Raw genomic sequence first — 14,338 nt, 5'->3', positions numbered from 1 at the left:
TAGCACTCAATGAAATGGCATATCATGATATCGTCTGAAATTAAAGAAGAACCTAAATGTTTATATAATGAAAAGGTTGTAGTAAGTGGATATCCCATTGGAAAAATACAACATTGAATGCAAACCTCCAACTTTATACAAGCATAAATTCCCCAGAGTTAAAAAAAATTTAATGTAAGATGCTGAATCCATGAAAGTGAAAAAGAGAACTTTAAAATCATAAGAGAATTTTAAGAGTCTCAGAACTGGAAAGGCAGCAAACCCAGAAGGCATGAAATAAAAGAGTAAGAAGTTTGACTACATTTTAAAATAGAGGTTACCGTCTGAATATACACCTATCCCACAGTAAGAGTATTCACTCTGCATATATTTGGACTGATTACATTTCCTAGAATTCTTTTTCCAAGAATACTCAAAATATATTTTACCTTTCTAATATTTTCAGAGTCACCTATAAGATTAAATCTACTAATCACTGATAAATCTAGGCATTGCGCTAAGCACTTCTTTATACATCAATGAACTCATTTCGTTATCACAATCTCGAACAGAATGATTAAAAAGATGAGCAAGGTCAGGATTTTCCCCAGGACTTTGGACTCTACAATAGTATGCTTGCTGCTCTTCTAGTGTAAACATATAAATTCAAAAGACGCCTTAGATTTCAAAATACTCAGGGAAAATAAGCTAAAAATTATAGAGCTCTTCTTAGAAAATAGTGAGATTATTTGCTGCTGCAATAAGTGTTATTTCCCTTTCATGATGTTGAAAGGAGAAATAAATGTGAAATAGGGGAAAATACACCGACTTCTTTGAATAAAATACTCACCGCTAAATTACCACTAAGTATGTATCGTGGCATCCAATATCTTCAAAAGTTCCTAGTACTGAAGTAGGACTCTACTGGGAGCAAATTGTTCCTTTTCTCAAAAGCAGGACAAGGAGATCTAAAAGACGGTCTCTGACCTGGCTATGCTTCTACTCCTTACAATCAGTGGAAGTGAAAACTAACCTCTCTGCTAACACAGCAAGGGGATGAAATCCCTGCCTCAAACTGAAACTTCTGTTCTCAGTAGCAATAGATTTGAGATTGTAAAAAGCTCATTGATCCACGTAAAAAGTATTGAAAGCCTCCCCTATAGATGAGACATTGGGAACGTCACTACTTGATTGTTGGACATAAATGGATTTCAGTCAAGAATATCATTTATTGCAATGGACGGAAAATCTCACTTCCCCTAAAATACACACACACACACACACACACACCTTTAACATCCTCTAGAATTCCCATAGGTACAACATTGGTTTTCAAAATATGTCCATACACAAATACGCACACACATATTTGAAAATAACTAAACAAAATACCTCAGAATTCATTTTCTTAAGATTTATTTTTGTCTCCTTTTGTTGTTGAAGGCAATTGGTCAGAATTGCATCTTCTAATATTCTGTTGTCCTGTTCTTGAGAAAGTGGCCTCTGCGTGTCGTTTTCCTTTTGTACAACCTAGAGAATCGAATATGAACAAAGAAAAATTAGAATGTAACTAAAATTTAACTGTTAAAAATCTTAATCTACGTTTACTTATTCCTAAATTATTGGATTGTAACTAGAGAGTGAAAAATAAGTTGCCTTAGTCTAAATTAGAAGAAAAACATGAACCCGCAAAACTAATTTTGTCACCGTTTGCACTAAACAATCGCTTATATGTTAAACCCACCCCAAAAATGAAATAGTAAATGATTTTTAATGTCACAGAGGCTTCCTCACTTAAAATAGTTCACCACACCACATCTTAAATAGTGAGCCCCTATAGTGAATTTAAGAATATCTTTTGAAGATTAATAACTGGAGAATAGGCAAACTTTAATTAGGAGCCCACATCATTAACATCAATCAGTAAGAGAAGTAAATTCCTACATATTAATACAAATTATACACTATGATAGTGTTATACATTGACATAGTTATCTGTTGCATCCAATTCTAACTTATTCAACACCCACTAATAAGAGCAGATCAAAAATTAAGTCACATTTACTGATTTCCTACACTGAAATGAAAGAAATTAGAAAGTTATTGTTTGTGCCCTAATAACCAAAGGTCCCATCCTGGAAAGCGTGATTCTCTTAAAAGTCAGTTGAGTTGATTGCATGACCCCATTCTCTCTCTGAATGTAGACTCAGACGTCCATTACACAGAGGTCACAAGGAAGAATCCATCTCTAACCTTGGCCTTAGTGACAAGCCATAGGGAACTGCACATTTTGAACCACTGACTCCTTTCACGTGAGCCCGAATCAGTGGCCATCATTTTCACATGGTTCATAATTTCAACTGTCTCATCACGTGATTCAATATTTGATGTTACTTTCTTTGTTATGTAAGGGAGTTATAAAAATTAAAGGAGCAAACAATATTCAGGACTTTATTATTATTATTGTTTGCCTCAATTCAAGGATAAAGTTGAGCTGTGAATATGTATAGATGCTAACAATATTTTAAGTTTTCTAACTAGTTCAAATGTTATACATATCATTCAATTATGACCGTGTGACTCGAAAAGGCTAGCTTGAAAGGTAATTTCAATTGGACTCTATTATATTATTAAAGCACAGAAAACCATATTATACTAGAAATTTAAGCTTAATTTTTACATACACGTGTGTAGTTCTTTTCATTTCCATCAAGCCTCGCCTGCCCTTCCTCCGATGTCATTCCTAGGTGTTGTCCTGCTGACAAGTCTACATATTAGTTAAAACGAACTACTTAGAACAGTCAGATAAAAGCTATCATCTTTATAGATACAGAAAATAACATCTTATCAATTGAGAGTTCAAATTAAGCGTAATCTTTTCCTGAATACTTTACTTTACTTAAGAAATACTTCTAATTAGCTCACACTTCAACAAACCATTTGGGTAATATGTCACAAAGTAAAAGGCATACAAACGTGTCAAAAATGAATCCACCAATTCGTTCATTGAACATCGATGGAAAACCAATCAGAAACAAAACGCAATTTAGAAATACAGGACAAACATATCGAATCGCACTATATACTCTGTTCTCTACCTCGTAATTGTACCTTTTGAACAACACCCTAAGATTCAACTGCAACGTCATTCATTGTTTCCACAATGACTGTTACTTCTGATGCATTTATCTGTGTACACCCTTCCTTATAGCTGAAATGTTTTCCTCTACTATTCTGAAAATTTCTTTTCACCATTGAGGATTCAGCACTGGGGTTTAAGGAAGAAGGGAGAGAAGAGGAGACAGACTGCGGACACAGCTGAGAAGGAAGTGCTATGCACTAAATTCTCAATGAATCCCAATACTGCTGCAAAAGTCAATTCTAAACTATATAATGCCATAGAAAATCCAAGAAATATTTGGTTGTTGGTTTCAAAGGTGCTTTTTCAGTTACATCGAATAAAGTTATAACCAATACTTGTGAATGCCGAGCTATAAAACTAAAGCTAAAAAACTGTTTTGTTTCACTAGGCAATCTTTAGATCTTTCTGAAGTTTGCCCATCTGGTCCCTATGTGGTACATATAATCCTGCTGCCCACTCCCCAGTGTACGCTAAATACTAGTCTAAAGGAAATCACCCTTTCACCTCATTCTCTTTCTTATTTCCATATGTTACTGTGCTTCAGGAAGAATGCCAATGTCTTGCTAAAAGTCATTCTGTTTGGTTGTAAGTTGCATAAACAGAGTAAACGTCAAGTAGATTTTGCCACAAAATGACTGTTGGAAAGTCAGAACTATGATGGGGCTACATAGAGGTGGGCTGGGGTTGAACACTTTCTGTATCTTTATTTCCTTCTTTGCTTTCTCTGTTTTCTGGCAGCGGTGATTCACACAAGTCATGGAGCCTATGATTACCTAACAGAAACACACCTACAATCTGACTCTTTCGTTTGTCTATTACGGTCATCTGTCCAAACTCTGTGGATGCTGACAGAGGTTTGCTCATTGAGTGTGATGCAAACGGCCTTTTATCACCAACTTTCCAATCCCCGGATCTTTGAGAAGTTCCATGATCGAAAGTCAAAGCAGTAGCATTCCATTTGGAAGAAGCTGAAAATAAAGTTTTCATTTATTAGGAGGTAAAAATAACACAAAGTTGACCATCTTGAAAAACTTCCTTTTTCAGAGAAGCGGTCCCACGTCCTCCTTTTCCCCGAACACACTACTCCTTCCGAGCACATTTTATTTTAAGTGTCCTATATTGCCATTCTCATAGGTAAGTTTAATTCATTATTGTCACTCAGCAATTTCTATTATGTAATGTGTTTCCAATTAAAGCTTTCCTTAATAGTTAACATGGTGCCGGATGTGAATTTTTTTGTCGTTCTCAAAAGTCATGTCTAACCACTTATCTTAAGTTCAAATATGTGTGACAAACATGGGATTAGAAAAAAAGCTTTTAAAGCGTGGTACTATTACAAATTAGAAACTACTTATTATAAGAAAATAGTCTTTTCTAAATGCTTCAAGATCTTCAGAATTCACTTTTTAACCCTTCCATAAACAGAAATTCATATGACAAATGACAGACTTGGGTGACTTTGTTGTTTCCAAGTAAAAATACGATCAAACTAGGTCCACACTAGCTCCAAGGAGTACAGTGAACTATGAGACAGAAAATGAATATATAGCAAACTTATTTTCCTTTTGCTTTTTAAACAAAATTCTCACCTTAAATCTTAAAGACAAGTGAAAGAAAACCACAACTGTAGAAGAGAAGCTTTAAAACTGTTTTATCACTTCACAACCAGGGAGCCCGCATATCATTTAAAACAGTAGTTTCCAATGTCCTGTGAGAATCCCTAAAGTCCCAAGATCAGTCAGTCGAGGGGCCCGAAAAGGTCAAAACTATTTTCACAGAAACACTGACTGTCATTGGCAATTTTCACTCTCATTCTCTTCTAAGTGTACAGTAGAGTTCTCCACAGCCGTGATATCACAGCTCTGATGGTAACATCATAGGTCTGATGGTGACTGGCTCGTAGCTCTAATGGCTCAAGGAATGCATGCCTGTGTGTGCTCATATTTTAAAATTTTCAGGTTTTAAGTCTAATATTGTAACTATCAATGGAGACCACCGACAAAAGAAAATACTTTGGAATTCTCAATAAGTTTTAATAGCATAAAAGAATCCTGGGGCACAAAAGATTCAGAAATACTGTTTTCAAAGACTGTGTCTACCAGATATTCATTACTATTAATTACTTCTCTCATTTTTAATAATCAAAGACTCCATAAGTTCATGTACACGCACAGCCAGTGTCTGCTCATCAGAACATCTGGTTGGCTTAAGAGCATCAGTGTTACAACACTAAGAGGAAGTAAAGTTAAAACGTAATTGACATGGTAGCGACTGAGGCTTACTCTGGGCAAACGTCAAAATTCAAATAACCATTTGGAAACCCTGGAAATATCTTCCAGTGTGATAATTAACCCCTGAGAACCCCTAATAAGCACAGGGGTTCCAAACTGGGACTTTTTGGGGTATCGAAACAAGAGGAGAAACATTTTAGTGAAGTCACACTTTTAAAATCTCATTTTCTTATTCCTGTCGATGTCTTTTCTCTCAAACTTCGATAGCAACAATGACATCACGTTACTTATGTCAAATCCTTCAATTAAATTTGTAACAAAAAAAAGGAATGAGGAAGAGAAGATTGCACGCATGCCAAATGTCCGCGCGTACTGCTTCCCAAAATTAAATTGGTGTTACAAAGTGCACCTGGTCTGCAGGGTTGCGCACCGTACTTTCCTACAGCTTCCTCAGGAACAGGATCTTCCACTTCAATGCTGGTCTGAAGGGGTTAGGAAACAAGATGATTAGTAACTCATGGACACTTCATACCATCTCTAGTTAATAATTCAGGATGAAAATGTTAAAAAGTTCTTACCTCCAAGAAAAGCATTTTTTGAAAAATATGTATCTAAGGAAATATTAGGTTGGTGCAAATGTAATTGCAATTTTGCAATTTGTTCTTCACCTTTGAAACCCCAATTACTTTCGCAACAACCTAATACTTTGATAAGTGCACTTGATATAACCGTTACATATTTCTAATCACAGCTTTGTTTTTTAGTGCTAAAACAAGATACTTGCTTGACATGGTAAGAAACCTTGGTGTATGTCCAGCTGAGTCTAAACAGAACATTTTAGAACCTACTTCATCTAGGTCCACAAGAGCTAGGAGAAACCGAACTGTTATTTGACAAAAATTTTGATAGAAAAAATCATTGACCCAAGTGGCAAAGAGATAAGAAAAACTTTTCATTATATTATGTGTCAATAAATAATAGGAAAAATGATATATATAGTTATGCAACTTTTCAAAAAAGTATAATAATTTGTAATCAGGGAAAAATAAGAACATTTACTTATTATAATCATCTAAAATGTACCAGACACTTACCATGCACATTTTACTTCTTTCCCACACAGAACAACAAGTATAAAAATGGGTTGATGATGGTTACCCCACTTCCTCTTCCTGGCCATTCCAAGACGTTAGAATACAATGATGGACAGGTGCGATCCATTGCAGTCTCTGTCCAGCAGGTTTTGCTTCTAGATCTTCACACGACTGGCTCCTTCTCATGCTTCACTTGGCAGTTTTTGTCACACTCACAAAGATCTTTCCTGACCACTGATATTCCACTCCCACTCCTATTCCAACTACAACCATGCCCGACCCCCGACAATATTCTTTAACCCAGCATTCTCCATTCTCCTTAAATGACGCAGATATAGTGACTTATAATGGACTGTCGTTCACTTGTTTTTCTGCTTGTACAGCTACAGCTGTCCCCTGAACTTCTCCAGTCAGTGTCTAACTGCCCAGCACACAGCTGGTATCCAACTAGAAATTTACTCCAGGTGAAAACATTGAGCTCGCACCAACAAAGACTCAAGTACCAAAACACTACACATCTACAGGGTATTGCCAATCACAGTCTCTGAAACTTAACATCCCCCAGGTTAGAAATCCACATGCCCCTTCTAACTTTTCCACTCTGTTCTTGACACTACTGCCATTTGATTGTCCTACAGGTTTACAAAAAGTGTCCCCGATATTTAATAAGTCGCTGCATCTCACTGTGATCATTGTGTTTTACATTCTATAGCACCCTTTACAGTTTTCGAAGTGTTTTCACATTTGTTACCACATTTGTGCATTCCACATACCTCAAAGGTAGTCATTAGTACCATTATGACAAATGAGGGCACTGACATCCGACAGGTTAAGAAGGAGTTGCCCCAAGATCCCACAGCTAGTAAGTGACCCATGCAGGATTCTACTGTGTTCTTATCGTCAAACGCAGTGTCTATGCCAGTAGGCAGCAGTTGCCTATATCAGAAGATCACACTCCTCCTGTCTCTTTCCAAAGCTGTCACCTCACATTAGCTCATCATTACATTGTACTTCTATTACTACAAGTACAGTTGCCATCAAGTTGCTCAATGCATGCTATTTTAACTGAACAAGACAGTTGTTACATAGTAAAGCAGCGCTCAGCCAAATTGTTGTTAGTGTAATCCAACATATTATTAGTATTCACCATGCTTTTCCTACCATAGAAAAGTTCCTTGCAGATCTATTTGACAATACAAATATAATAATACTTTGATGTCCCAGACATTATGCTTAAAAGTTCCGAGTTACAAACAAACCCTACAATCCAAATTCTTCCTTTCTGAATTTCATTAGGATACTTACACATCCACAGAACGCACAATATCATGCATTTGGGCATAGTTCGAGCTGGAATAATTCTTTAGCTTTTAGGTAAACTTCACTTCAGAACCCAAACTGATTCCTTATGACTTGGAAGCCTACGTGTTTTATACTATTCCCAAGATGCTGTAGCTATTGAGTTACCCATCCAGGATTCCATTCTGTTCTTTCCTCAAACACAGTGCATATACCATTAGGCTGCAGTTGCCTATATCAGAAGATCACACCTTTCTTATCTCTTCCAACAGCTGTCACCTCGCATCAGCTCACCATTACTTTGTACTTGTACTACTACAAGTATGGTTCCTAGCAAGATACTCAATGCATGCTGTTTTAATTGAACAAGACAGTTGTCCTGTATTAAAACAGCGCTCAGCTGATTACTGTTAGTATAATCCTACGTATTAGTACTATTCAGTATGCTCTTCCTAAAATTGCAACGGTTTCTTGCAGATCTATCTGACATTACAAATATAATAATACTTTGGTGTCCCAGGCATTATCTTCTCAAGTTCCAAATTATAAAAACACCCTACAATCCAAACTCTTTCTTTCTGAAACTCATTAGGACATTTCCACATCTACAAAAACCGCAGAGTCATGCATTTGGGTATAGGTCGACCGGGGATAATTCTTTACCTTTTAGGTAAACTTCACTTCAGATCCCAAACTGACTCCTTAAGACTTGGAAGCCTTAGTGTTTTATACTATTCTACACTGACTTCCTAAAGTGAAACTTGCAAGTTAGCAGAATTGTACTACGCTGTCTTATTAGATTAACCACATAGCTAGTTTATTAATTATAGGATAAACCATCAAAAAATGATTTGTATGGGGAAATGCAGAGGTGAGAAAGTAAAGTCAAAGCACACCCTTTTCGTTTTAACATCACAGAATGGTGATTTTGTAAATAACATTGATAATAATAATAATTCTGAAAGACAGTACCTCAGAATCCCAAGGTGATTCTTCATCTTCATCTTGTCCTAATCCTAATGATGACTTTTTAACTATAAAATGGAGTCACAGGTACATTAATGTGAACGTATATTACTGTGCATTTTAAATACACATTCAGTCATGCTTATTTCCATAAAAGTAATAGCAGAAAATAATTTCAGGGGGTCGAAGCGTTTGCAAGAAGAAGCAGTTGTTAATAGTGGGGATACTTTTGCAAAAAAAGATAGGAAAGAATGCTTAAAAGAAGTGAATATCACATTTGGGTCGACACATGTTAGATTTGTTTATAGCAGAGCTTAAGCTAGAAAGAATTCATAGATAGTCACTAAATTACCACGTATATTATCCTGGTGTGCACTGTCAACACAAGTCAAATTATCATTGTTTGTTTGGTCTTGTGGAGCACTTTCAATAATAGCCACACGATTTTCTCTTTTTCCAATTGCCGGCTTGGTTGCTTCTTTCTAGTAAAAAAAAAAAAAGAAAGAAAAACCCAACTTCAGAAAACATCATATTCATTTACTCGTTCACTCACTCACTCAGTCCATCCATCGCTGGGACAAGAAAACTTTACTGTAGGCAACAAATCATAGGCACAGACCCAGGGGAAGCTGGAAATACAAATGAAACATTTTGTCCTACATTCTAGTAGGAGTAGAGATATTATAATACATGAAAAAATAAGAACAGAAAAGTACCGCTCGCTGCTTGTACACCTGAAGTGAATAAAGTATCGTAAGGACATAACATAAAAGAGAGAACAATCAGTTGTACCCGGCAAGCTCAGCAGATGCGGCAAAGATAGGGCTGCATCTCGACAGTTATACGAGGGCTGAGGGAAGGCATGAAGGGGAATCCAGAAGGGCAGAGGGAGCAAAAGCCTGAGGATGAAAACAACATGTTGCAAGTGAGGGCCGCAAAGGGATGGGGTAAGCCTGGAACACTGAGAATGGGATGGAGATACCGCTGCCGTTTCAGAACCAAATCAAAGAAGGCACGTGTCATGCTAGCATATGAATTTTACCCTCACATACTGGGGAGTCACCCAGTAAGCAGAGGTGTTGCATCATCACAATTCTGTTTTAAGACAGTCAATAAGGCCGCAACTTATGCTATTGAGGACCTCCGTTTCTTTCTAGTATCCTATGCATCATCCTGTCTTGCGTCACAGCATAGCCTCTCCCAGGGGCCTCCAAACCCACAAAGGCAGCTACCAAAAGTAGGTCACTTTCTGGCTTCCACTGGGTGCTCCGGGTTGGGCACAAGCAGCAGCTGACCTGGGCCTGCCCCACAGCCCCTCCCAAGAGGCCCCAAATCCAACACACCTGGTGATCAGCTTCAGCAACACCAGAACAACACCCAATTAGCTCCACAAATGGCACGCCCAAGCCATGGACTGAGCAGACACCGGAGCCCTGCTACAGCCGATCCCACTCTGTGACGTCAGCCCACACACATCAGCTCATCTACTGTAGTCACAGCCAGTCGTCCTGAGCGTCCATTCCACACACTGATGCGCCAACAGCAATAAGGCTCAAGTACAACAGGAGGGCACACACCACCCACACGAGCTTCTGGAACTCCTGGCTCCGGTGACATGGGAGACTGTACCACTGGACACACAGGACACCTGTTATATGAGCCAATGCTGCCAAGATGAGGAGAATTAGCAGATCTACATAATACATAGAAACACACACAGAGAGGCAGTGAACAAACAAGGGAGAAAGAAACATTTCCCTAATGAAAGAACAGGACAAAACTCTAGAAAAAGAGGTAAACCAAATGGACACAAGCAATATACCAGATACAGAGTTCAAAATACTAGTTATAAGGATGCAAGATGAAATGAGGGGAAGAATCCATAAAGTAGGTAAAACTTCAACAGAGAGACAGCAAATATAAAAAAGACATAGAAATCCTTAAAAAAAAAGTCTGAAATGAAAAATACAGTATTAAAATGAATAATTTATAGATGGAATCAGCAGCACATTTGGTGAAACAGAGGTTCCAATAGTGATTTGGTAGACAAGGTAGCAGAAAACACCCAATCAGAACAGAGAAAAAATGAACATAAATAAAAAATAAATAAAACAGAAAATACTTTCAGGGATGTCTGGGACAATATCAAGTGTAACAACATTCGTAAGGCTATCGAAAGGAGAAGAAGGAGAGAGAGCACGAATTGAAAACCTAGTGGTTGTTGAGTTTCATGAGTTCTTTGAATATTTTGGAGATTAGTCCCTTATCGGAGGCACTGTTTGCAGAAATCTTCTGCCATTCAGTTGGTGGCCTCTTTATTTTGTCGATGGTTTCTTTTGCTGTGCAGAAGCTTTTAAGTTTCATATAGTGCCATTCGTTTATTTTAGCTTTTACTTCCCTTGCCTTTGGAGTCAAATTCATAAAATGCTCTTTGAACCCAAGGTCCATAAGTTTAGTACCTATGCTTTTTTCTATGCAGTTTATTGTGTCAGGTCTTATGCTTAAGTCTTTGATCCATTTTGAATTAATTTTGGTACATGGTGACAGATAGCAGTGCAGTTTCATTCTTTCGCACGTGGCTATCCAATTCTCCCAGCACCACTTATTGAAGAGGCTGTCTTTCCTCTATTGTATGTTTTTAGCTTCTTTGTCAAAATTGTCTGTCCACATTTAAGTGGTTTTATTTCTGCGTTCTCAAGTCTATTCCGTTGGTCTCTGTGTCTGTTTTCCTGCCAAGACCATGCTGTTTTGATGATTGTAGCCCTGTAGTACAAGCTAAAGTCAGGGCGTGTCTTACCTCTAGTATTGTTCTTTTTTCTTAAGATTGCTTTGGCTATTCGGGGTCTTTTGTGGTTCCAAACAAATCTGATGATATTTTTGTTCTATTTCTTTAAAAATGCCATTGGGATTTTGATGGGGATTGCATTAAATCTGTATATTGCTTTGGGTAATATGGCCATTTTAACTATGTTGATTCTTCCAATCCATGAGCACGGAATGTCTTTCCATTTCTTTGTGCCTTCTTCAATTTCTTTCAGTCCGAATGGCTATCATCAGCAAGTCAAACACTAACAAGTGTTGGAGAGGCTGTGGAGAAAAAGGAACCCTCATACACTGTTGGTGGGAATGCAGACTGGTGCAGCCGTTATGGAAGGCAGTGTGGAGGTTCCTCAAAAAATTATGAATAGAATTACCGTACGACCCAGGAATCCCTCTCCTGGGTATCTACCCCAAAAATCTGAGAACATTTATACATAAAGACACGTGTGCCCCAGTGTTCACTGCAGCTTTGTTTACGGTGGCTAAGGCATGGAAACAACCAAAATGTCCTTCGATAGATGAATGGATAAAGAAGTTGTGGTATATATACACAATGGAATACTATTCAGCGGTAAGAAAAGATGATATAGGAACATTTGTGACAACATGGATGGATCTTGAGAGTATAATGTTAAGCGAATAAGTCAGACAGAAAAAGCAGAGAACCATATGATTTCACTGATATGTGGTATATAAACCAAAAACAACAAAAGAACAAGAAAAACAAATGAGAAACAAAAACGCATAGACACAGACAATAGTTTAGTGGTTACCAGAGGGTAAGGGGGTGGGGGTTGGGAGGAGAGGGTAAGGGGGATCAAATATATGCTGATGGAAGGAGAACTGACTCTGGGTGGTGAACACACAATGGGATTTATACATGATGTAATACGGAATTGTACTCCTGAAATCCATGTAATTTTACTAACAATTGTCACCGCAATAAATTAAAAAAAGAAAGAAAACCTATCAGAATACATAATGATGGAAACCTTTCCTAACCTGTAGAAGGAAATAGACACACAAGCGTAGGAAACACAAAAGTTCCAAACAAAATGAACCCAAATAGGCCCACACCAAAACATATCATAATTAAAATTCCAAAGGGTTAGGACACGGAGAGAATATTAAAACCGTCAAGAGAAAAGTAGTTAGTCATGTACAATGGAGATCTCATAAGATTGTCAGGTGATCTCTCAAGAGAAAATCTGCAAGTCAGAAGAGATTGGCAAGAAATATTCAAAGTGATGAAAAGCTATAATCTACAACCAAGATGACTATTACTGTATCTGGCAAGGCTCTCATTTAGAATCAATGGAGAGTTAAAAACTTGCCAGAGAAAAAGATGATGGCGTTCAGCACCAACAAACCAATATTACAAGAAATGTGAAACGACAACTTGAAAAAAGAACAAGACACAGAAGAAGAAGAAGGAGAAGGAGGAGGAGGAGGAGAAAGAGGAGGAAGAGAAAGAGAAGAAGGAGAAGAAGGAAGAAAAGAAAGAGGAGGAGGAGGAGGAACAGGAGAATGAGGACGAAGAGGAGGAGAAGAAATATGGATAATAAAATGGCAATAATTACATACGTATAACAATTACTTTAAATACAAATACGTTACATGCTCCAGAGACGACCTAACGTGGCTGAATGGATAGGACTTCAAGACCCATATATATGACATCAAACTGAAACAGTTTTGCACAGCAATAGAAACCATCAACAAAATGAAAACACGACCGGACGAATGGGAGAAGATATTTGCCAATCATATATCAGAGAAAGGGTTGATATCCAAAACATATAAGGAACTCAGAAAACGTAACACCGAAAGACAAACAATGCAATTACAAAATCAGAAGAGTACCTGAATAGACTTTTCTCCAAAGAGCTCACACAGATAGCCAAGAGACATACGACACCATGCTCAGTGCACTAATCATTAGAGCAATGCAAATTAAATACACAATCAGCTATCACCTCACAACTGTCTGAATCGCCATCATCAATAAATCAACAAACAACAAGTGTTGGTGAGGATGTGAAGGGAACCCCCCGTGCACTGTTGGTATGACCGCAAATCCGGCCAGCCACAATGGAAAACAATATGGAAGTTCCTCAAGAATTTGAAAATAGAACTACCATGTGGCACAGCAATCCCACTTCTGAGTTTTTCTCCGCAGAAATCCAAAACACTCCTTTGAAAACATGTATGCATCTGTATGGTCCTTGTCGCATTATTTACAATACTCCAGATAAAGAAGCAACCGAAGTATCCATCGTCTTGGATAAACAAGAAGTGCTACATATATACAACAACATACTACTTGGCTGTAACAAAGAATAAAATCTTACCATTTGTGACAACGTGCGTGCACCTACAGGGTATTATTCGAAGTGAAATAAGTTAGACAGAGAAACGCAAATACCACATGGTTTCACTTATCGGTGATATGTAAAAATAAATAAAAACATAAATGAACATAGAAAAAAGAAACAAACTCATAGATGCAGAGAACTAACTGATCATTGCCCAGAGGGAAGAGTGTTGGGGAGCAACTTGAAAAGGTAAAAGGATTAAGAAGTACACACTGGCAGTTATAAAACAGTCATGTAGCTGTCAAGGACAGCACACAGAATACAGGAAATAACATTGTAATAACTAAGTAGGGTATCAGGGATTCCACACTAATCGGAGCACCAGTTTACACATTATATAAATGCCTAACCACTATGCTGTACGCCTGAGGCTGACATCATATTGAATGTCAACTGTAACAGAAATGAAACATTTTACATCTATAAAGAAAA

The 14,338-nt window shown here is 37.6% G+C and overlaps 1 protein-coding gene across 1 annotated transcript in view; it reads right to left on the bottom strand.

Moving 5' to 3' along the window:
- Positions 1 to 14,338, bottom strand: part of LOC148759166 (ankyrin repeat domain-containing protein 26-like) — a 144,720-nt gene that overhangs the window by 28,011 nt on the left and 102,371 nt on the right. The window contains exons 11-13 of the mRNA XM_088793155.1: positions 3,910 to 4,042; positions 2,664 to 2,734; positions 1,372 to 1,509 (exon numbers count right to left, since the gene is read on the bottom strand). Of these exons, the coding sequence (XP_088649281.1) occupies positions 1,372 to 1,509; positions 2,664 to 2,734; positions 3,910 to 4,042 (342 nt within the window). The remainder of the gene's footprint in view (positions 1 to 1,371; positions 1,510 to 2,663; positions 2,735 to 3,909; positions 4,043 to 14,338) is intronic.

The sequence above is a fragment of the Rhinolophus sinicus genome, chromosome 1, assembly GCF_057876585.1.
Source record: "Rhinolophus sinicus isolate RSI-liver-muscle chromosome 1, RSI-T2T, whole genome shotgun sequence".
Classification (NCBI taxonomy): Eukaryota; Metazoa; Chordata; class Mammalia; order Chiroptera; family Rhinolophidae; genus Rhinolophus; species Rhinolophus sinicus.
The sequence above is the reverse complement of the archived record's forward strand: the minus strand, read 5'-3'. Positions and strand labels throughout refer to the sequence as shown.